The sequence below is a fragment of the Planococcus citri genome, chromosome 5, assembly GCF_950023065.1.
Source record: "Planococcus citri chromosome 5, ihPlaCitr1.1, whole genome shotgun sequence".
Classification (NCBI taxonomy): Eukaryota; Metazoa; Arthropoda; class Insecta; order Hemiptera; family Pseudococcidae; genus Planococcus; species Planococcus citri.
The window spans coordinates 27827560-27852844 of record NC_088681.1 but is presented as its reverse complement, the minus strand read 5'-3'; the positions used below and the strand labels follow the sequence as shown (position 1 = coordinate 27852844).

Here is a 25285-nt window from a genome sequence, read left to right as displayed (position 1 = left end):
TTTTTTCTTTTATAAAAGTGTAAAATTTTATAACGTCTTTTTTTTTTTACTAATTTGAGTTCACTGGGCTGGACAAGAAAATGAGCTCAAAATTATTAAGCACCAATTTGTGGTTTTTGAGTAATACGTACTTAAGTAGTTAGTTGCGGTGTTTTATTGAGTTGAAAATAGCAAGAAAAAATTTCTGCTTCGGGAAGGTGCCTCTAGGAGAAAAAGTAGGTATACCTAAGTCCTCAAAGAAAATACATTTTCAAAAAAATACAAGTTTTTTTTATTCCAACCACTTCCCAATTTGTTTTAGGAAAAATGGCCATGGTTGAAAATTTTCAAATCGCTTATTTTTAATGTGAATTCATGTTGTGGAAATATTTTTCTCTCATACCTATCAAGTATAAGCATTAATTATGCCTAAACATCAAGATATTATCATTTTTGAAGTTGGGGAAGTATTTTGTATCACAGTGGTGCCAATTTTACGGTAATTATTTCTAATTTCAACGTTTTTACCTAAGTACTTGGTAGAAATTTTGTTTGATTTCTTCAAATTGAAAACGATGGCCAAAAATTTGGCACCACTGTACCTATTTCAAAACAATCACTTCAAAAATGGACAATTTTAGAATTTTTAAAAAAAAATTGAAATTCTTAACTTTAAAGTTAAAAAGTACATAGATAGGTAGGTATATAGAACATTTCAGTTTTCAAACTGTCATCTTGGATTTGTGATTTGCCTTCCCCTAATATAGATTTTGAATTCAGAATTTACGAATCAGCTCTATACCAAAAAGAATATGATATGTAAAATAAATGTGAGAAAAACAATACGTAACAATGGTTGACGTTGATAATGATAGAAGAATTTGAAAATTGTATCGATTTTTATTATGACTGTTGATTTTATTTTTGATGGTTTTGAAATTTTTTATTTAAAAAAGTAAATTTATTTGTTGATCAGATTATTTCCTCGAATCAATAATTTGTAAGAAAGAACTACGAGTAGGTATAAAAATTAATATTTTGAGCACTCTGTCAAAAAAAGATACCTCTTGAGATAATTTTTCAACAATTCGTGCTCTCAAAATATAGGTACCTATAATTCAACTTAGGTTAATGAGTTGGTGGGTCAAAAATACGCTGTGTTTATAACTGTTGGTTACAAGACCAATGCCAGATGCGCATAGCTAGTGCTCAAAGCACCTACATGAATCATTTGCTTGGAAATCTCTCAAATAGAAATTCTCGATCTCGTGAAAATTCATTAATTCCATTTCCATCTCCTGCACTCGTTCAATTCTCCAGTAGCCTAGATTGATTCCTGCATGAATCATCAAATGCACACATCTTCGCACTTATAGGTATTTGACACCTACGAAAATTAGTAAACGACAGAAACACTTCATACATCTACTCGTATGCACAATACGCGAGTCGTTTTGGAAAAAAATGCGAAAGAATTTTTATCAAATGTGTTTCAAAGAGCATTATACGCGTATATTTGCTGAATAAGGCATAATATATACTACATAAAACGAGTAGCTCGTGTTACCGCCCCTTAAATTGACGGTTGCCGCCTTTTTCCACCTAGTGAGCACCAATAAGATGAGCTGGAGAGGAGTAACGAAGCACTCCCAGCTCGGCCAAGATTCCAGGACCCTCGAATACTCGGCTCAAGTGTTTGGTATTTGTGGCCAAATACACGGAGGACGTGCGCGCCGTTTTCTCCTACGTACCTATTTCGCGCGACGGGTGTTTTAAATTTTTTTCACATTTATCTATCATTTTTACGGATACGATTCGCGAATTATTTATTTAAACTTTCGTGATAACAAATATTGCGCGATTATTTTCAACATAATAAACTTTTTTTTAAAAACTAACTTCGAAGTACTACATAAGTGATAAGTGAACGACCTATCTTGAAAAGCGGTTGAATGTGGAGCAGATTTTTGCCTAGATATTCGCCGAAGCACATTGAGCGGTTATTTTTGATCTCGAGGAGTACCTAAGTGTATGTGGAATTGAAATTGAAATCGAGGTATGTCTATATTTACTTGATTAAATTCGAATCGTTGAATATAGGCCAAGATTTTATTCGCGATTTCGATGAAATTATAATTCTTTCGATTGTTTTCGAGCTTTATATATATGTACGTAGCATGTGAGCTTTTAAATGGTAAGTATCCTGATGACGATGATGATGATGATGATGAGGGGGCAACATTTCAAACAAATAGGTTAACGATGTCTCGAATTTAATTACAAACGTTACAAGTGTGCTCGCCAAAATAAAGCTACGTACTTGAAAAATTACTCTCTTTGGGTTCTCATTATAATATCAAGTACATTATACAAAGAATCAGTTTATATGTACATGGCGAAAAAATAAAATTCTCTTCAGTCTTTTAACTTAACGCAACATTTATGACAGTTGAAAAACTAACCTATATAAATATAACAAATATGAACTTCCATATACCAAAAATATCTCATATTTGTAACAATCACACATAAGCAAAATTATTCTGTAGCCGAAATGCGAGAAAAAAAATGACCGTTATAAATAACACAATTTTTTAAGCGCGAAGAGAGCGTTATGCATGAAAAAAATTTCATGTCTTAATTTCATATACACAGCAACAACCAACAATGTTGGGCTAGATCAGGACACACACAACACTCGTGTACACGAGTTGATATAAATTGATATGCGTATGAAAAATGTAAACAAATTCTTTATAATTTTATTATCACATTTTGGTCGTTAATAAAAATTAATTTTGACGCCTCGCGTAAGGCGAGGTGGACCATTTTAATAGCATGTGACCTTCCACTTTATATATCTTCAACGCTGTGTATATGATAAAAATCTCTCGAGTCGAGTTGTAATGTTCATGTATGCTGTCTGCAGTATGCAGGAGATATTTGTAGGTTCTCTTAGCACATCACGATCGTCGAGGTGCCCTGTATATATCGTTTAATTTATTTACATTACCGGGTATTGTGACATTTTTGGAGAAGTACCTACTTTTGTATAGCTGTACTTGAATGAGGTTTTTTAATAAGTGAAGTTTTTCTATGAATTAATGCAGTGTTTTTTAAAGCTCTGAAGTGTTTTTTCCAGAAGTCAAAATTATGAATCATAAATACTTTTTCTGAAAACCTAAGTAAATGAATTTCGTGAATGTCCTGTTTCATGAATGGAAAGTTGCGAGCTTTTATATTATCAGAAAATACGTACGAATTCAAACAGGTGGGAACTAAGTAAATAACTGATTCGATTTTGCCAGAGAGAAATCTGCAATAAATGATATTAGAACATTAGCTCCCAAGGAAATAATTGCACCAATTAGTAAAATGGGTTTGGGGTATCTAAAATTGGGAATTAGTATAGATATCATCTCACTATAGGTATTGCACTAATATTCCTATTTGCTTCCCAACATACATAAAATTTCAGCATACCCGGGAGAAAATGATTGGATTGGATTCCTGGTCTGATTAGACCCGAAATCAAAATATTTCCCTGAATCCCTCTTCAGACTCAGATCAGATTAAATCTGTTCAGACTCAATCAGATCCAATAGGAGGAGACCTGATTGGACGTGACGAAATATTCTCCTAATCCAATTAGATCTGACCAGATCGGATTAGATATGCTCAGACGTGATCAGGCCTGATCGCAATTGATCATTTCCCTCTGAGTAAGTACTCGGCAAAACTCCAATTTTCCCTAAAAAAAATCATTTTGTTTCTTTATCGGATTGGATTCCTGGTCTGATCAGATTCAAAATCTAAACATTTCCCTGAATCCCTCTTCAGATCAGATTAAATCTATTCAGACTCAATCAGATCTAATAGAGGAGACCTGAAATATTCTCCTAATCCAATTAGATCTGACCAGATCGGATTATAGATACTCTCAGACCTGATCAGGCCTGATCATTTCCCTCTGAGTTAGTACTCGGCAAAATTCCAATTTCCCCAAAAAAATCATTTTGTTTCATTATGAAATGAAATTTTTCATCTTAGTGCGCAATTTTTTCCCATTTTTTAGAAAAAAAAACGTATTTACTTTTCTAAAATATTCCAGTCAGAATTTTTTTTCTAATTAGAGAATTAACTTGGCCAATTCTGTGAAAACAAGTTCTTCTACAGGCTTCATGCCTGATTCTCTGCTCTCCTTCCATCAATGAAATTTGGACCTCATTTAATTAACGAGATACCTTCTTCTACCCACACCTGATATGATGAGTACTTCAAGATTACAGGAATTTGGAAAATCCTTCTTTTATTTTTGAAAATCGTCAATATTCCTATATGTTTGATCTTTGTTCAGTTCAAGCTAAACAGAGATGAAAAAATTGAAGATCTCAATTCAATGACATTCTAAAAATTATAGGGAACGTTTCGAAGCCCACGACCGCAAAATATTCTGCTTTCATATCAGAAAAATTGAGTTGAGTATTTTTCAAATTATTTCCAAATACCTTCCTATCATTATTGAAATTGAAATTTTCATTATTTGACTTGTGTTTTTGACATGTATAATTTTATGTACAATGGATGAGATACCTCCCAGGTCTTCAAAGTGCATTTTAAAAAATCGTCCTTTTGGACTGTGGGTCAACAAAGTCTTCAAAAAGTCATCCTTTTGACCAAAAATTTAACGCACTGATTCCATTTCATCTCTTTTTTTGAAAAAGGCCGAAAAAACTGAAAATTTTGAGCAGTTGAATTTCCCATTTTTTAACTCCCTTTTTAACCAATTTTTGGCGAATTTTTTTATTCAAATTGAGAGAAACTTTAAGTATGTTGGGAAAATGTAAAAAAATGTGCAAAAAAAACATAAACAAGAAAAGTAGTTCCGCAGAAATCGCACAGACTACAAAATTGAATAATAATTTATTAAAAATGCAAAACATACAATACATACAAAAAAAATTGCAGAATCAACTTCCCAATTATTGAAAGTTATCATAAATTGATAAAAAAAAAATCAGCATCATTAAACTGAGTTTTTTAGAAATTGTTCAAAAATTTGTTGAAACGTTATTAAAATATGTACTTAGTTTAAATTGACTAAAAATTGATAAAATACGTAGGCTATTGTAAAAATTAAAAGAAGTAGCAAAAACATGCCTAATTATAAAAAAAATTGCAAAAATTGCGAAAATTGATCAATAACTTGTTATTTAAATGAAATGAAATCGTGAAATAATTACATAAAGTAGGCCTATCATAGAAACTTTAAAATCATCATAAGGTAAATAAATTACTCAAAAAGTACGAAAAATTGATGAAATTTCAGTGATAACAGCGTCATCAACCCTTAAATTGTAAAAATTCTCACTTGATGGACTTTTTTTACTTTTTTTTTCGTGATAAGCGCGAAAAATTCTATAAAAATCGTCCCCTAATTTAAAAAAAAAATCATCCAAAAGTGGTAATTTGGTTCCTTTAGAAAGAATGAAAATCACTACTCCTCTTCCTCCATAAAAAATGGTTCAACAGATTTCTTTCATTTTAGAGTGTATCCCAAGAACTTAAAAAAAAGGGTGTAAAGATCAGGTCTATTGATTTTTTTTCTAATTTTCTTCCCATTTTGGTGAAAAAATACAGAAAAATTGTTGTAAAAACTTGACAAAATCATCAAAAACGATTTGAATTACTTTTTCTCATTTTTAAATCCTTAGCTATATGGATGTGAAATTCATGAAAAATTGGCATAGGTATATGAAATTTTTGAGCATTTCAAAATTTTCTTTTTATGGTTCTACAGTATTTTTTTAATTTTTTAGCCAAGCCTGTAATATGTTCAAGATGGTTTAATGGGCTAGAAACGCAGATACTGAGGTAGATAGGTACCTACTTATTGAAAAAATCAGTGGCTAAATTTCACGGTTTTTAAAATTTTGGCAGTTTTTGAAAACCACAATTTGGCTGTAATGAGTTACATCAAAATATGTAGGTAGGCACTTTATTATGATGCAGTGGAAATAGGATGCTATAATATTTGAATTTACATCGTATTTTTGATCTTCCAAACTAAATGGGAATGAGTTTGAGCAGTTCAAGAGCGTCCAGCTGATTTCTGAATTTTCAGTTTTGAAAAAAAAAACAAAACAAATGCTAATGGCACAAATAAAGCTTTAGCCAGCTCTACAAACTCAGAATAATTATACATTTGTGCCTTCTGCCATCAATTAACTATATGAATCAAAATTTGGAAATTTTTCCTACATAGAAGGATCTTTGATTTTTCCTTGATTTTAAAATCAGAAAACTGGATTTGTCTGAAAAAAATTCTTCGTATATTTTTTTTACGAGTTACATACAAAAACATTGTAAAAATATCATCAGAATTCCTCATTAATAAATTAAAAACCATTTCCACGAACGCTAAAATGATACTTATTTCAAAGATAATAACACCGCTTGAAAAACTACGTAACTAGTCTACACTCGTAAGTCGTAGGTACTCACTCCTCTGCCTCCATAGATACGTCACACGAAATAAATAAAAATAAAAAATAACGTGAAAAATTTTACTCATCGGGTACTTAATTGGTTACTATTTTATACACACGTCAGTGTCCAAAGCCGTTAATAAAATTACAACTTCTCTGGTGGCGATTATTCGTAATGATAAGAAATTTATGAGCCTGATTTTGCCATATTTTGATGTGACACCATTCATTTCAACTCATCAAGCAGGAATTTAGTCTTTTACTAGATTGTCGCCTCGTTCGACTTTGGTTATTCAAACTGGACTGGAGTTTATATTTATTGCTTCGATGATTCGACTTTGTGTGACGTTTTATCGGACAAATTGACGATTCTTTTTTTATTAAGTATTTCTCGCTGGAGAATTAAATGGTAGGTAGCAAAAAAAAAAACACTCGTACCTAAAGATTGGTTAGGTAAGTGTCGTTGAAGATGAGCTGGGATGAGTGAAATTTAAAACGACAATTTTGTGGACAAATTTGGCATATCTAGGTACCATCTAGTTTTATTTTTTATGTTGGTAATGTTCGTTTACTACTTTTTACATTTTGAGAGGTTGGTCTTTAATGTGATTTTCTGTGGGGGGGGGGAGTTGTAACAAATTATGGTCAAACGAATTCAACGAGTCGTGGAAAAAATGTAAACTTTCTGTTCATGTGAAATATCGTTTCAATTATTGTTTAAATTATTTTCTCAATTTTTTGGCTCAAGTGATCACTTGATGTGTTTAGAACTTCCATAAATGATAAAGTTCATATTTGTCAAGTTCAGGAGTTCTTAAAATAATTTTTTTCCTCGAAATGCGATACTTTTTCGATCATCTCCTTAAAATTGAGGGTATACCTAATTAAGATTTAACTGATTTTTGTCCTTAATAATGCTCATCAAAAAATTACCTATAAACTGAAAAGAAATTGGAAAAAAATGTCGAAACATGAAAAATTCAGAGAATTTTTCTGATGGAATTGAGATATAGGTTACCTTTCTTCATAAGAGATATATACATGCATAATCAAAAAAAAAAAAAAATTGAAACAATTTTGGTCAAAAAGTTCAATTTTATTAAAACAGACACACTATTCACTGCTTCAATTGTTATATTTTTGAATTTTTTAAATTTTGAGCTCTCTCCGGAGTAGTTAGGTATTGACCCAGAAATTTTAAATGTTTTTCAGGTCTTTCCAACGTCTTTTTGAGGTCATGTGGCCATAACTTTTTGTGAAACTTCATCAAATTTCAAAAAAAAATTTAAAAACTACCTATCTTGATTTTTAATATCTCGATATTTTACAATTTTTTGGTATCTATTTGGCCATTTTAAGGCCATCAGTGGAGGAGTTGGAAGTTCGGGCGACTCGGATGAAAAAAATTAAGTAGCTGATATTTTGAACTTGATTTATTTCCTTCATGAATCCTTCTCATAAATGTGAGCCCTTCTCCCACCCCCACCCCCCATTGAGATTTCATTTTGAGAATTATTCAGTTTGAAATGGAGTGAAAAAAGGTCGTTTTAATAGTTGTGTTCAAATTTCAAGTTTTCAAATTTTAGTATTTGAAATTTTCACGTACTCTCCTCAAAATTGCTTTTGAATTTTCTCTAATAAAGTATAAAATTTAGGTGTCTTTACTCGCAAAAACTTCCAATGAACTCAAAGTTGGTTTCATCGCAAAAAATTATGGGTGCAATATTCAGTGAAAATTATGAGGCCTTGTCCCATCCATGGTAATGTTAGAAGGGTCATTCCACGTCAATTAAACCAAGAAGTGGTAGGAGGGTTGTGCGATTTTTTTGAAATTTTTCCCAAAATTCGAAAAGATTCAAAAAATGAACGAATTTTTATTTTTTTGTTGTGAGTGTAATTTTTATCAACTTTTTCATGAAATACGTCAGAAATAGGTCAAAATACTTAATACAAATGAATTTTAAACTTTTTTTTGATGTTTGAAATTGAAAAATGAATTTTTTCGAATTTTGATTTTTTTGTAAGGAGTTTATTTCATCGAGTGAAAGGGGGTTTTCAACTTTTTCAACAGATACGTTAAAATGGGGGTCAAATAGGTCAACTTCGCCTATCAAAACTTTTTTTCATGTTTCAAATCAAAAAATCACATTTTTTTGCAAACTTGAATTTTTTCAAAATCAATAATGGTACCATCCCAATTTTCTAATATGTTGTTTAGCATGAAAAGTTGTCCATAATAATATTTTTTTCAGAATTTTTGAGAGTCTGAACTATATGAAAACTACGTTTCAAAACTTTTTGAGCTAATTTTTTGTACGAAAAAAAGTGGCAACACTGATTTTTATGATATACCAAAAAGCCTTTCAAAACCCCTAACTATGAGAAGATGTTCCATTTTGGTAGGTATCGCAGTTATCGAGTAATCCACTGCTGAAATGGATGATAGTTTAGGTTCACTGAAAACTTTGACACTCCCTTGCTGCCTTTAAAAATGGGCTAGAGGGCTGCGATTTGCGCCATTGGTCATCCCTTCGGAAGATCTTTCCACGGGAAAAATTTCAAAAAAATCGCCGAACCCCCTACCACTTCTTGGTCTAATTGACGTGGAATGACCCAGAATGGAAATGATGTTGTTGATGTTACTAAATTATAGAAAAATTTTGGGGTCAAATGAGGGGACCTCACTTCATTTTTCGTTCGAGTTGATGCGAAATAGGTTCAACGAACAGGTAGATTTGCTTGTGAATTTTGAAGTTGAGCTATTTTGTTGGAGTACTTTTATCGTTCATCATCTAAAGATGAACTAAAATTGATATTTTTAAAACCAAGAATTGCAAAGTCTTGATGTCTGACAGATTCTTCTGGCCCTTCATCTGGGTGAATGGAAAAAGTTTGAAGTTTTTTTTTTCTGACTAAAAGTTCCTTCTTTTTTACGAATTTTCAAAAAATCTCTCAAATGTTCATACTTATCATTAAAACAATTTTGTTTTTTTGATTTTTGATTTTTTTTGAATAATTTTTTAAATATTAATTTTTGGTTATTTTGTAAACATTTGAGGGGAGGGGGATTGGCCTATTTTTCATTTTGAAAATGACCCTTTTAAAGATCCTTCTATGGAACCTTAAAGGTTCATTCTCAAATATTTTGAAACTGTAGCCCCTTCAATTTCTAGTTAGGCAGCTTGAGGAACTGAATTTAGGGTATGCTGAATTATCTCTTTGGGTGGATACGTGTCATCGAGTTGTAATCGGCGAGCATTGCTTGTGATCAACCCTCCCCCTCCCCCATGATCAACATCCAAGGTTTTTGATAGAGTTGGACCTTAATGGTCTCAAATTAGTGCCTATCTACTCGTAGAGTATGTATTGTTTGGTATCCTATTGGAAAATCTGACCAAATTTTCGTTAATTTCGCAGGTAAACCGTGAAAAAGACAACATCGCCGAAGAAATCGTACAGTATACAAAACAAACCCACGAAGATAGCTCGCGACTATTGTAATAATGGATTTAACGGCACACGCTTTCAACTTTAGCCCGCTGATAGAGCTGCTGTTCCGCTAGTGTTCCACACATGTGCGAGTGGAATACGGCGGCGACTAAAAATAATCTAGTAACCACCGCGTCGCATTACGAAGAAAGTGGGAGTCGCATGCTGGGGGTCCATCCAGTAGGTTTCAGCTCTTTACAGAGCTCGGCGGCGTCAGTGATGTTGGGACCGCATCATAACGTGCAGCCTGGGGTGTCACACGCGTCAAATTCGCCCGTAACGCCGAATAACATGAGTCCTTTATTGCCTAGTTTCGGATTTACGCAGGAACAAGTGGCGTGCGTTTGCGAAGTGTTGCAACAATCGGGCAACATCGATCGATTGGGGCGATTTTTGTGGTCGTTGCCGGCTTGCGAGAAGTTGCACAAGAACGAGAGCGTACTAAAGGCCAAAGCCATCGTCGCCTTTCACCGGGGCAACTTCAAAGACCTGTATAGAATCCTAGAAAGTCACCAGTTCTCGCCGCACAATCATCCGAAACTTCAAGCGCTCTGGTTAAAAGCACACTACGTCGAGGCGGAAAGACTACGAGGAAGACCGCTCGGAGCTGTTGGCAAATATCGCGTAAGAAGGAAGTTTCCTCTACCCAGAACTATATGGGATGGCGAAGAGACTAGTTACTGTTTTAAAGAAAAATCAAGATCGGTATTACGCGATTGGTATAATCATAATCCTTATCCTAGTCCCAGAGAGAAACGCGAATTAGCCGAAACCACTGGTCTTACCACTACTCAAGTTTCAAACTGGTTCAAAAATCGAAGACAACGTGACAGAGCAGCTGAGCAAAAAGATGGGTGAGTTTGTCTTTCAATCTGATACATTGATATTTTACCTCGTACTTATACCTATACTTGTGGTTTGTTGCTAATTTTTGAACAATTTTTGTGCTTGTTCTCTCATCTCATGATTCATTTACCATTAGTGTTCAAAAAAGTGCATCATGATCTCAGAAAATTGAGAAAACATTATAATACCTATGTAACTAAATCCTCAATATTTACCTAATCAAATTCAATTGATTGAAAAACTTATCTGGAAACAGAATATGATACTCTGGAACACTTTTTTCCTACATGGTTCATCTCTATTAGACGGGGAAGGGGGAGATTTTACATTGTATAATCAATAATGATTAATTAGGTTTCGTTATGAATGTATTTGTAGATTTTATTAATTTCTTTGTTAATTTAAAAGAGGATATGACTATAAAATCTTATCTTGTCATCAGCTTCAATTGATATCGAATTTTAACCAACTTGTTACCTACCTATTCGATTGTTTAAAAAACGATCAAAGATAAGGATTAATGTATTTTAAAACACGCTTCTGTTATTGCTCTCTTCTCATCTGGTGGGAAGTTTGTCCCAAAATAGGTACACGTATTCCATGCATTGTGTATCCAAATTGTTTAAAATTAGTATAGAACGTCGTATGGTATCAAAGAAATTATCTTTTTAGATCCGATCTCGGGTTTGTACTATTGTGGAGTTCGTGTCTGCTATAAAAATGTCCATCAAAGTTTCAAGATAAGTATCGATTTGGATCGATACACGATGGTTATAGGCTTCGTGTTTGATTTTAAGCTACCATTCGGTAGATCGTTAATTCGTAGGTACTTATATAAAATAAATCTGCTGCAAGGGTTCCGTCTTTGTACCTAGGTTTAGATTGAGCCTTTAGCCTTTCGCGCTCACGTTTTTTCGACAACTTTTATGTATAGGCACCTGAAACCCAACTTCGTTTAGCTCAAAATCCCTCGCCCCGAAAAAAACCACACGATTATCGTTTATTGATGCCTACTTCAGAGCTCTTACCTTGTGTATGGCTTCAGAGGCTTTGAAAATGTGAATATTTTTTTCTAAAAGATTGCATTTAAAAGAATGTTTGATCAAGTATTCAAATTAAAAATACCTGAAAAATTTCAAATGCAACCTACCTCAAAGTGGTGAAAAAATGAATTTGTCGGATTATGAAGCAAATTTTATGGGTTATTTTGCCTCTCTCACCTCACATCGCTCACTGATTGATAGACTGCAAGTAATCTGTTTTTTTTTCTTCGTGAAAATTTCAAGGGCTAAAAATAAGCTTAGTAATTTTCTGAATGATGTAGTTTTTATCAGTGTTTCACGTCAAAATCAAAGAGTTGAAGAATAGGTACGTATTTGAGAAATTTAAAAGACTAAAATAACTTTTTCAAAAGTTCTCATTTATTTTATTCAAAGTGAAGGATTATTTGAATTTAAATTTTCAATCGTCTCAATACTGACGAAATAATCTTAAATAAGTCGATAAGAAAAACCTAAACGATTTCTTTTTTCAGATTTTTATTTGATTAATCAATCAGCTATAGATAGACTAAACCTCAAAATTCAGAAAAAAATGAAGAAATTGTTTAATGGGGGATGGGGAGGGGAGGGGTGGGAGGTGAGGAGGTAGATAAGAAGCCATATTACAGGTTGAAAAAACAAATGAAAAATATGCAGTTTTTTTGGAGGCACATCCGAGCAGATTTAATTATTAGATTTCGACCACTTTTGAGGTTATAAAAGCTCGTTCTTTTCTTTCATTAAGCTGTTTTCAGTGCTTCGCAACTTTGGATTGAAATTGTTTCGAAAACTGAATTCAAAATTGAGTCATTATTTCAAGAACTTTTGATCACATAATAATTGGGCCATGGTTTTTGGGATTTTTGAAAAAGTTTCCTGCTACCAATTAAAATGGGTTGAAATTCTGAAACAAAATCAGTTGCTTTTTACGGTCAGAATACTCAGTATTTTGGAGAATCTATTTTCCCTGGCTTGTTCTGAATTTTTAAAAAATCTTTCAAATTGTATCAACTACCTACTCACAGTCACAAACTGGTGGGGGGGGAGGTCATTCAAACGTCAGGTCAGGAAATAATTTTAATTACATATGATCGGAAAATGAGTAGTTTCCTAGACAGTTTTGTGGTTGGAAAATACGTCTTTAACGCAGCTATCAAAACAAGTGTGGAAAGTAGTTACTTTCCTCTCTAGGGAGAAAAGTAACTGTTTTCCGCATACGTTTACAAATTCAAAATTAACATTTTTTTAGAATTTCAGCATTTATTTTCCTCTCATATGAAATAAAAATAGTATACTATTATTAATTACTCGTAATTCGCAAACTTTTGCCGGATGTTAATAAAACTAAAATTATCATCTGAGGAAGAGGTTTAGAATGCTTTTTATTTTTAAAGTGAATCTTTGAAACTTACTGAAAGAAAGAGTGTTCATTACTCTGAAAATTTCGAAAATAGAATATTTTAGTAATTTTCAAACATTTTGACAAATCACCAAGTTCTTTAACCTACCCCCCCCCCCCGGGGTAAAATGCTAACCTTGGAAAATTTTGACCCCATACAGAGTCCATCATTGAGAATTTACTTGAACACTTTTTAATTTCTGAAAACAGAAAAAACTCTCCTGATTTGACAATTTTTTCAACTAAAAAATTTAAATGGGTATTCCGAAAACAGTGGGGGGCATTTGGGAGGCACAGCGAGTTAAACGAAAGGGTTGGGAATTTGGAAAGTTCCAAAATTTGCTAAATCAGCACCTACCTAATTTACTCCTTCCCAAACATTTTGTTGCCATGTTGACTTTTTCAATTCTACCAAAAAAATTGTGCTTTTCTGCAGAAAAGTTGTAAAAAAAAATTAGGAGCATTAAGACCTTCTTCTTCAACCTATTCCAAAATTCTGGTGTCCCAAATCAGAGTATTAATTTCAATTCATTAAAAATCAACAATTCTTGGATTGGGGATGAATTTTTCACTTTTTAATTTCAAAAATTTTTATGTCTTGGCCAATTTTCCATTCAGTTTTAGGACTTTTAGAGCTAAAAAATGTTAGAAAATGGAGAATATATTTGAAGAGTGATATTCCAAAACTCGCTTTGTCCATTTTTGTCAAAGTTGGGTTTTCAGCGGTACCTGGTAGATGAAGCATTAACTCACATTCCTACATCATCAACCTACCAAAATGAGGTGTTAAAGTCACCTAAATAACCAATTCACTAAAAATTTAAAAAAAAATAATGTTCCAAAACGCGCTTTGTGCATTTTTATTGAAATTTTTTCAGCAGTATTTAGTGGATGAAGTGTATACCTACACTCCTACATCATAAATCCACCCAAATCCTGAAAAGTTGTGAAAATGGACAAAGCGAGTTTTGGAATATCACTCTTCGTTTAATATTTACCTACCTACTGATTTTCACAATAAGGCATTCAACTCCTTTTACCGCCCTCCCACCCTTCTCAGTCTGTTTCAAACCTTACACTACAAATAAGAATTTTAATTTTAAAAAATCTTTATTTAGAAGAATATTATTTTGCTGTTTTTAAAACTTTTTGGGGCGCGTGGCCTCCTCTCCAAACGAGCTCTTATGAGGACAAAGTCATTTCTTGATGTTCACCTCTCACAAAATTTCGAGGTTTGGGATAAAAAAGTTTCATTTTTTGCTAAAATGAACTAATTTAGAAAAATTGGGAGTAAAAAAATTCGGAAAAAATCCAGCAAATAGGTACAAATAAGACCCTTTTACATAGCTGTCTATTCTTTATTGCGAAGAAAATCAGGTCATGGAAGCTGTTCGACATTTATGGCATGAATAATACATATAACACTAATCTCCGGGAAAAAATGATTGAACCTTACTCAGGTCTAAATAGATCTAATCCATCAAAACTTTGAATTAGGTCTGGTCAGATGTCAAATCAAATCGGATCCATGGAATATCCTGATCTGATCAGATCCAGTCATCATCATCGAAAAATTGAAAAACACAGCATAGATTTTAAAAAAATAATTCGAGTTGAACAATTTTTTATAAATTAAAAAAAAATGAGATCAACGCTGCACTACTGTGGTAGGGAGGGGATTTCATTACCATGTTGTTTTTTCGCTGATAAGAGCAAATTTTCTCACGAAAAAAAAGTACAGTTGGAATCTGTTTGAATCTATGTGCCTACTCGGAGTTAATTTTATTCAAAAAATTCCTCAACTTTTCCACAGAAGTGAAATGCCTAGATTCTTTCAGATTTTCAGAGACATTGGCATCAGCTAATTGTATTTCATTTTTAAAATGATAGGTAGGTACAAAATTATTCATCATCGAATACTTAACTACGAATTCACCAATCCAATTCCCTCACACAGTCTGGCATATAGCATATAAGAACACACTTTTTATAAAAATACCCAAAAGATATAGGGAAAAAAACTTGAAACGGCAGCACGCGCTCATATTTCTATTAAGCCCTTGTAGCTCATTAACCTCGTAAAATTAACCTCCTCGGCGGATATATTTCCGTATATCTACATACTGGTGTGTACTTGTGCTATACCTACCTATGGTCGCGCGTCTCGTCGATGCTCAATAATTCACTGACAACAGCACGCGCCTAGTTTAACCTACAAATTAATGATTTTAAAAATAAATCCGAGACATCGTATCGTCGGATCGAATTATTTCTGGAACAGCGCCGTCTTCTCGTATTACTTACTTACTCGTAAAACTACGCCGCATTTTCTTCGGTACCTAATTCTTTCAAATTCTCATGTGTGAATTCAAAATTGGCATCCTCTACTCATATCTACGCTTACTCAATCATTTCGAAACAGCGTGCCTGAGTAGGTATAAGTAATCCTTCATGCATCAGTATTTTCGATTGGAAAATTGATTAACATTTTATCAATCATTGTAATATTTTTTCTCATTGATAATGGAAGAAAAATTTCAATAACGTGGGAATAATTTTCCTATTTCAGTGTCACAGAAAATACCACGTACTTGTAAATTATGAAATGACTTTGACGAGGTTAACGTCATTTCTTTTCTTGGTATACCTAGACCTACAGATTGTAAAAGGCTTCAGTTCTTTCAGTACTTTTTCATTCGTAGGTAATATCGGCGTCGACGTCGTGGTCGTCGTTGTTAAGATGATAATAACTTATTAAAAAAAAAAGAAAAAAAAAGGGGGAGATTCTCGTCGTCGTCGTCGCCTATGCGGTTTTGAATGTGCGTAATTGGAAAGCAGGCAGGTATTAAGCAGCCATTAAAAGTTATCGAAATCCATTTATCGAGGCGTCATATATTCGGCCAACTTTGGAGATTAAAAAAATGCCGGAAATAACGCATCGAATACGTGCCACAGACGTTTAATAAGTTTAATTACGCTTTATGGGGTGGTATTTTTTTGACAAACAGGGATCGTGTGTAGTATGAGGACAACGTGAGGTCTACGAACTCGGCCCTACAGTGTTAATCCTTCGCTGGTAGGCGAAATATGTCTATGTGTACGTAATATTAACGTATGTGGTTGTGTGAGGAGGAAGGGGTGAGAGGGGTTTGTACGATCGGTGTGTCGGAAATTATTTTATCATTAATTTGTGATGTAGGACACCGGTAAAAATGGACAGTATGTTTGTTTTTTTAAGACCTTTTGTAAGTTTGCCTCGTACAACTGCTTTATTAAAATTCTAAATTCATCTTTCTACCTGGTGCTCGTATCGAGAAAATTAGATGTTGTAAATTGAAACTTTGAGATTAGTATTTGTCAGAAGGAAAACTTCGATTCGACCATTCCTTTTTTTTTCAAGTTCACAAATTACGGAAACTGATTTCATTTTTATAGGATTTTCTAATTTTTTGAAAATAAATATAACTTGACTTTAGATTTTCAAAAAATAGGTAAGGAATGTTTCGTACCTATGGTACTCATCGAGAGCAATAAAAAAAACTTGAATACAATTTTTGTCTAAACTCAATATTGAAGGAACTGCTGAACAACATTTAAATAAATAATAAAAAAAAAAAAACAATTGCATCAAAATTTTGGAAAATTAAACTTGAAGTTTAATGAATGAATTTGATCTTCGAGCCAATTTCGCAGGAAAAAATGCTCTTGAGAAGACTTAAATTCAGTTTAGGCCTCTCTTCCTGAAATTGTTCATCTAGAGGAGGAAAAATCAAGAGAAATGTGCGTAAAGCTCTTCTTTAGGGAAAGTTTTAAATAATGGATACCTATGTTTTTTTTGTTTCAAATGTTTGGCATAAGATAGGTAGATAGTTTTGGGTACTTCACATATTGATTTTTCCTAGCTTTAAAATGTCTGGAATAATTTTAGAAAGTAATTTTTAAGAGTTTGACAATTTTAGAAATGTATTGATTTTTTTAAAGTTTGATGAATCAGACTTATTTACCTACATATTATCTAAAACTTTACTTTTTAGTGTAACTCAAAGTGGCAGAATTGGTCATTTTTTTGTTTCCTTCTGTTTTTTTTTAAGTCTTGACAAAAAAGCAGAAAGAAATTTTTGAGAGTTTGATAGAATTTTGGAATTTTTTTCAAGTTCTCCAAAGTCAGTTTTGATAGATACACACTTATATAAAACTTTACTTTAGTGTAACTCAAAGTCTACCTATCAGAAATTACCTTACAAGGCTCAAATATTCCCCCCCCCCTCCCAAAAAAACTAAAAGCTCGCTTTAAAATTTCCTGTAAAAAGGACGAAAAAGATGTCCCAAAAAAATAAAAAACTCCCTAAAAATATCCAGGGTATTGTTTTACAAGAAAAATCATTGACCAAGCGATTTTAACAAGATGGTAAGGTAATGATAAAAAATGAAACACAAAAGTGGCATAAAAATATAAAACGAAATTCGTTTTATTTTTGGCACTATAGGTACTTGTACGTACATATAAATTTTTTTTAAAAAAATGATAACCGCTCTATAAATGAAACCAAAAAAAGGAACAACTTATCCCCTAAAAACGAGAAAAATTTTCTAAAAAATTTCCAAAGTGTTTTCTCATACAGTGTTGATGTGTTATTGGTAAAAAGTTCGAAAAAATGCTGTAATAAATTGGGTTTATTTTAATGAAAATTATATGAACCGTGGATATAATTGAAAAATTCCACAAAAAAACATGCTCTAGCGAGAAAATCAGAGCCCTGAAAATTAATCATTCTTTTCAAAGTTACCTATTAAAAGTCGGACAAAATATTGTGAAATCAAATTACTTACTCTAAATATTGACTTGAGAAAATTGATCAAACTTATCTTTTCCCTAGATAAGTTCTTAGAATTCAAACATCAGAAATTGATAATTTTTTAAAAGTTTTCAAAAGTTTGAAATTATGTCAAGAATTCATCTTGTTTCTCTGAGTTATTAAAAATCTGATAAAATATGGTAATATTTAGATGAGATAGGTATAGGTATAGGGCTCCTCTAAATGTTGGAAAATCAACCGATTCTTTTTTGAGTTTAAAATCTGACAAAATATTAGTACATACCTACCTATGTAGGTAGAATTTATCAAAACTTTGTCATTAATTAACGACGTTAAAATTGACATTCCATTAACGATCCCCAGATCCATTTCAGTTCGTAATTGTTTTTAATCGTGCTGATTACTCGTGGTGTACTTTAATTTTTTAATTTTTTTAGTGAATTACGAACATGGTTGGTAGAATTAGTTTTTATTTTTTAATGTTTTAAACTAATGATTTTTCTTTCAACGTTTTTAAAATATAACATAAGTCAAGGGTTCGTTGCAATTTTTACAAGTGCTTAAAATTCAAACAAAATGACTCGTATTTCCAGAACAAATTACGTATTGGAAATTGATCACATTTTCCCCTCAAATTTTCAAAAGTCTGACAGGATTAATGAAGAATTCAGAGTTTTTTTCCAAGTTCATTTTTCACTCTCTTCCATAATTTTTTTTAATGTTAGTATAATAATAGATAGTATTATACTGATTTTCAAGTTTTGCAGATTTTGCTGAGATGGGTTGTCTTATTATTGCAGATTATTTTGAAATCAAATTGAAAAGTCCTTGAGCTAATGAAAAACGTTTGTAGTAGCAGTGACAGCAATTTTAATAATTGATGGGAAATTATGTCGAAAATTTTAATGATGATAATTTTCGTGAATTTTTTTTTTTGAACCAGAAAATTTTCTCATTTCTTTTGAGAAGGTTCAAGTTTCTTATAATTTAAATTTAGAAAAAAAAAAAAAAAAAAAAAAAACACAAAAAATGAAGCTTACATTTTTTTGGTGGTGGTCCTTGATACAAAAATTACGAATTTGGAAAGAATGAAAAAAAAACTCTGCGGGGGAAAAGATCAGCGCAGTTGTTGAATATTTTCCATATTTATACGTCCTAGATTAAAAATCATTAATTAAATTACTATTTACACTCTAACCCAACCATACGAAATTCCCCTTCACGTGTACATCATAATATCGTACCAGGCCAGGCGGCAGGCGTTCAAATTCAAACGTTGATATTATGTAGATATTTTTCTGTAGTTTTGTTTATAATCGAGGCCGGAGGCGAATGAGGGGGCTGGACACGGTAACGGAAACAAAACATGGTAGATATCCTTTTTGGCAAAACTTTTATTTCTGGGATGTATTTCATCGCCAATTAAAATTCCATCGAATTAGACAACCGCGTAACATGGATTTTCTGGTACCAAAGGTACATTCACACAGTCAAAACCAGCTTGGGGCTTTCGTTTAAGTTTACTCGAGGGGTTTAAAAATTCACCCAATTTTGAGGGAAAAAACGCGTTGGTATCGTTTGTACGAGTACGATGTTTTCTTCTCGTATATATTACGCGGTGCGGCATTTAATTGTTTGAATATGTTCCAAATGCTGAGAACAACTATCGTGTTGCATTCTATTTTAAGCTACTCGTTTTCGAACGCAGCAAATTCGAAAGATGTAGCCGATGGTGTCTGCGTTACACCGAGAGACCTCTCTCTCTTTCCATCCTCTATCGTTTGGCTCAGTAATTGGAAACTTTTTCTCGGTTTAGCTGAACGCTCAAAATAACCGTAACGTAACGTAACCGTCTTCTCAAATATATTTATCAACTTAATGGCTCATTCCCAGTATCACGAAAATAACTTGACACCGGAAAATTTGCCCGGTAGGAATTTTTTTCCCTACCTTATGACTTCTTCTTACTTCCCTACTACCATGTTACTCTTTTCTCGCGATCAGCTCTTTGCCATCTTGGCAACTGTAAATATAAAATTACTCGTACTACACGGTTCCGAAAAATGTAATACGACAGCGTCGTCGCGACACGATTCTTTCTTTCGTCGTAGTAATCGATTCGTCATTTTAATACTCATCGTGCCCCTCGCACTGTTGGTTATTTAGATAGATAGGCTACGTGGTGAGCGGATGCTGAAAAAAAAACAATAATGATTTTTTGTCGCAGATAATCGACTTTGTGTCTTTGTAGGTGAGAAAGTCTCTCGGAAGAGGCGTCTGTAATAATTTTCAACACTCTATAGACTCGCGTGTACCGTCTGCTCATCTTTTTATCTCGATTGGTACATCGATTTATACACCACGTACCGCAAAATGAATCAATACTTTGATTTTTATGACCAAGTTCCACGTCGGCGGCGCGACGTCTTTTCCATGCTTGTAGACTAGAAATGCGATAATACTTACTGACGGTGCCTCTGTGTCGTCTACTTGACCGATCAAGTGTTATGGGTTATCGAGAATGGTTGTGTGATGTAAGTGTAAGCATACGAGTGTCCTCATAAGCTCCTTTGTAACGGCAGATTTATTTTAGGTGTGATTTTTCCTCGTGTATGACACCTTTTTTTTTGCAAAAATAAGCGTATTTTTTTATACTACATAGAGTGGTATGAATTTCAATTTTCCTTTGTACATACATTTGACGGAACCCAGGATTCGAATCGTGAAGAAGTGATCTCACGTAAGTCATTTCAAATTTTTTGGTTGGTATTCAGCTTCTCCCAGTCCTAGATGACAGCAGTCAATTGCACTAGGCAACTGGCTTAATTGGTAGGTACTTTAGACTCTAAAATAAAAAACAGAGTGGGGATTTTCAATTTGAGTTGCTTTTGTGGTCAGGAGAGAGGATCAAAGTTGCAAAAATGACCATTTTTGCCCTACTTCAAGAGTTTGTAGCAACATCAGTATTGTTTTGCGAAAAAACCAAGGTCATTTTCGGATTCTACGCACTTTTTTAAGTAAACTACTCTCCCCAATTTTTGATTTTTGAAGTTTCAAGCGCATTACGGAAGATTTTTATTTGTATAATATTTTGAAACCGGGAGCGCGCGACGCTGGCGTTACTCCACCACGTACTCGTGGCGCGGAACTGTGTTCACCCGAAGTTCAAATTGAATTTTTCGTATTTAGAAAAATTAGTCTTACGCGCTTGAAACTTCGAAAATCAAAAATCGGGGAAAGTAGTTTACTTAAAAAAGTGCGTAGAATCTGAAAATGACCTTGTTTTTTTCACAAAACAATACAGATGTCGCTACGAACTCTCGAAGTAGGGCAAAACCGGCAATTTTCGCAACTTTGACAGTCTCTCTTGACCACAGTGTTATTTATGGAAATTTTTAGAATTTTTTAAAGCGTATCTTTTGGGTGTAACGCACACTTTTAGCTTTTAAGAAGCACTTTAGGTGCAATTGAAGGGCCTGATGGAAAATGGGCCTCCTCGGCAGGAGGCTCTTTTTCCGCACTTTGGTGATTTGAGTTCCTTGAAGTTTTAGCTACCTTAGGTGTGAGTTTCAGTTCATGATCTTGTTCCTAGAGCAAGCTACATGATGTTTTATTCGTATCTCGATCTTTGAATAAAACATCTCAATCGGTGTACTGCCAATACCGTATGGTACGTGTTACAGTTTCATAAAAATTAATCTGGAGGCGAAAGGAAGCATCCTACGGAAATTTCAAGTTAACAAAGTTGTAGAGAATTAAATTTCCAATCGACATAATATCGTTAGTTTTTTCCTAAAGGCTAAAATGATTAGTTTTTGATTTATATCACGTAAAAGATGAATGTGAATAAAAATCAAAATCAGCTTAATGGAAAAAATTGATCTGGAGGTGAAAGGAAGCATCCTACCAAAATTTCAAGTGATCAAAGTTGTAGAGAATTAAATTTCCAATCGACGTAATGTCGTTAGTTTTTTTCTAAAATGCTTAGTTTTCGATTTAATCACGTTAAAAAATGAAGTTAATCAAAATCAAATTCAACTAATGGAAGAAGGGCCTCCGACGCGAGTTTTTAAATCTCATTTTTTTCGAAAACGTGGATAAGTTATTTGGCAGGTGATGGTCAATACTTGTTGCTGACACAACACCTACCTCAAATCAATACGTTGAGTAGTTTTCAATATTGGCAACAAAAGTAAAACTTTGAACGCGTTTTTCCGAGGGAGCCCTTCTTCCATCAGACCCTTCAATTATGAAAAAAATATCATGTATTAAACATCACATTTTTTCAAATTTTTTTATCCTAAGTGTAAAAGACATTCAAAAATGCAAAAAAGTAAAAACTGATTTTTTCACGATTTTTTTACGATTTTTTCACGATTTTTTCCACTCAAAATCGTAAATTTACACCATCAACCCGAATTTTTCGATTTTTCAATTCATTTCTGTCGAAATGGGGTTTCTCATCTTGGAAAAATGCATTCATCAAGGCAAACAAAAATTAAAAATTCAGAAGCTCTTCAAGTTTCAAAAAAATTTTAAAAATTGAAAAATTCCAATTTATTTAAAAAATTTTTATTTCTGCTTTAGAATCCTTTTAAATGTTCTCGTTTTTAAAGAAAAAAGCTCCCTCAGTCCCCCAAGCTGTTTTGGTATCCTAGTTTCCCAAAAGCTGGAATTTAAAAAAAAAATGGAATAAACCAACGATTATAAAAAATATTTGAAAACTTTTCATTCCCACTCAGAACTCTTTTAAATGTTCTTCGGTGCCTTAAAAAATATTTGTGTTGTATACAGAGTGGCCAAAAGTTAAGCCTGGTACACACGTATCCAATATATTTGACAAAACAGGCTTGTCAAATTGGATGAAATTTATCACATATATTTGGTTACATGGAAAGTCAAATATATTAGATCATGTAAACGCTCTGATAATCTAAGTTTTTTTTCAAATTTTCAACGTTTTGTTGATCGATGACACCAATTCTGAAAATAGAAATTATTTATATTCTCAGAATTATCTTCAGAGTTGGTGTCTATGGTGTCTCCGATCAACAAAACGTTAAAAAATTTGAGAAAGACATCATCAGAGCGTCCACACAACCAAATATGTTTGATAAATTCAATTTGATTTGACAAATCGAGTTTGTCAAATATATTGGATCGTCTGTACCAGGCTTTAGTATTCCGATTTTCACATTTCAAAAAGTTTTAGTTTTTTGTATAAAAAAATCAAAAACTAAACATCTTTGTAAAAAACTAATGGCATTATGACGATTGAAAATTTAATTCTCTACCATTTTCGGATTTTCCTCTACATAATTATTCCGTAGGATGCTTCGTCCCGCCTCCAGATCAATTTTTATAAAACTCGCAGCTTGCAAATTTTTGAAAATATGAATTTTTGAAAAATTTGCAAACTGAGTTAAGAAGTTTTATAAAAATCGATGTGGAGGCGGAACCAAGCATTCTACGGAAAAATAATGTCGAAAAAAATTGTAGAGAATTGAATTTTTAATCGTCATAACGTCATTAGTTTTCTTCTAGGAAAACTTTTTGGAACGTGAAAATCGGAATACTAACTTTTTGGTCACCCTGTATAGAGCTCCTCCCCCACCCCAAAGTTGAATATAATCAAAAATACAAGTATTGGCGGGGGAAGATATTTTTAATTTGAGGTTTCCATTTTTCATTTTTTTTTTCAATTTTGGATGCTCTATGCAAAGGAACCAACACAGTTAAGAGGTGAAGAATTCTGATGCAGAAATAGAAAATTTTCAACGAAAAAATTTCCAGCATGGTCTATTCCATTTTTCTCATTCACATTTGTTCACAATTCACATTGCTTGAAATTTGAAAAAGGAGGAGTCCCGATAAGGCCACTTTTTGGGCCCCGCACAGTTATCGACTCGACTACTCTTACAATGTTGTAATAAATGTCCCAAATACGAATCCGTGGTTAGTTAACCCAAAATGACCATTTTTTGGGCTCCAGGGGTTCCCAAATTTGTGAATAGAAAAAGAATTTTAGGAACCACTGAGTATTATTTTCGAAAACTTTTCAAGCGTAAAATATCTGTTTGAACCTGATAAACGTTATGCGAGGTGATTTTCTTATTTTCGACCCTCAGGGGCAGAAATTGGGGGGTTTCAATTTTTGTAAAATTTTGGAATCGCCATATCGACCTTACCCCTTTGAACCCCGCTAAAAAGCTTTTTACAGTTCATTAGTATCCGAAAGACCTCCATCCTACCAAATTTTGAGCTCAATAAAATTTTCCGCTGGTACTCAAAAATCCAATTTTCCAATTTTTCGTAATTTCGATATTTTGGGAACCCATGGAAAACCAGAAACCTGCGATTTGCGCCAAACGTAACGTTTTGAGGTATATATTCAATAATCTAGATGAAAAAGTTGAATTAAGCTCCCTGTATATTCGTAATTTTGAACCCTGTTTTTAGAGCCCCCCACTTTGGGCACCCCTAAAAAAGAAGTTTATGCATATTTTTTCAAAAAAATTGAAGAATTTGTAAGAGGGTAAAATGACTTAAAGCAATGATTGGTAATGTGACTTACGATTGTTGCTATTGTGTTGTTTCCAAGAAATATCCCTTAGAGTATTTCTACTAAATACTCACCGGAATACCTCACATGCTCGGCTAGGGCGTGAGTAGGAAATGGTTGCTTTTACACTCTTAACATATGATCATACACACCATAAATAATAACAAGTTATACACGAGAATAATATTTAATGTGTGCAATATTAACAACACGTTACATGAATAGCACATATGCAAATGTACTAGTTAACATGACACTTTCTTAAACTAAATATACACACGTTGGTGTTACACACTGTGGTGTAGGTTTGGATAAGTGATCTCCTCTGGCAAGGAGATCTAACTTATTCACACTGATATGTGCAAGTACTTACCCAGAGTGGCGACGAGTAGATCATCACTCCTTCTCGTCTATTCATTGGTTACACTAATAACTAACTAAAACTAAAGCACTAAATATAACACTTAACACTCGAGAGTAAAACTTATACTTAAATGACTGCATTAACCCATTAACCGTGAATAACATACCCGCGTGCACTCGGATACATTACTGGCGTTCTGTACTCTCGTCGCTTGGCTCGTATGGCTAGCTGACGAGAATACAACGCAGTGTTGCCTTAGTGCAACGCAGTGTTACCATGTGGGCGAGCCCTATACATACCA

At 33.2% G+C, this 25285-nt stretch overlaps 1 protein-coding gene across 1 annotated transcript in view; it reads left to right on the top strand.

The window, feature by feature from the left end:
* Positions 1–1692: 1692 nt before the first annotated feature.
* The window catches only part of LOC135846711 (homeobox protein six1-like), a 65351-nt gene continuing 41758 nt past the window's right edge, over positions 1693–25285 (top strand). Inside the window, exons 1-2 of the mRNA XM_065365953.1 lie at positions 1693–2035; positions 9885–10810. Coding sequence (XP_065222025.1) covers positions 10041–10810 — 770 coding nt within the window. The 5' untranslated portion in view covers positions 1693–2035; positions 9885–10040. The remainder of the gene's footprint in view (positions 2036–9884; positions 10811–25285) is intronic.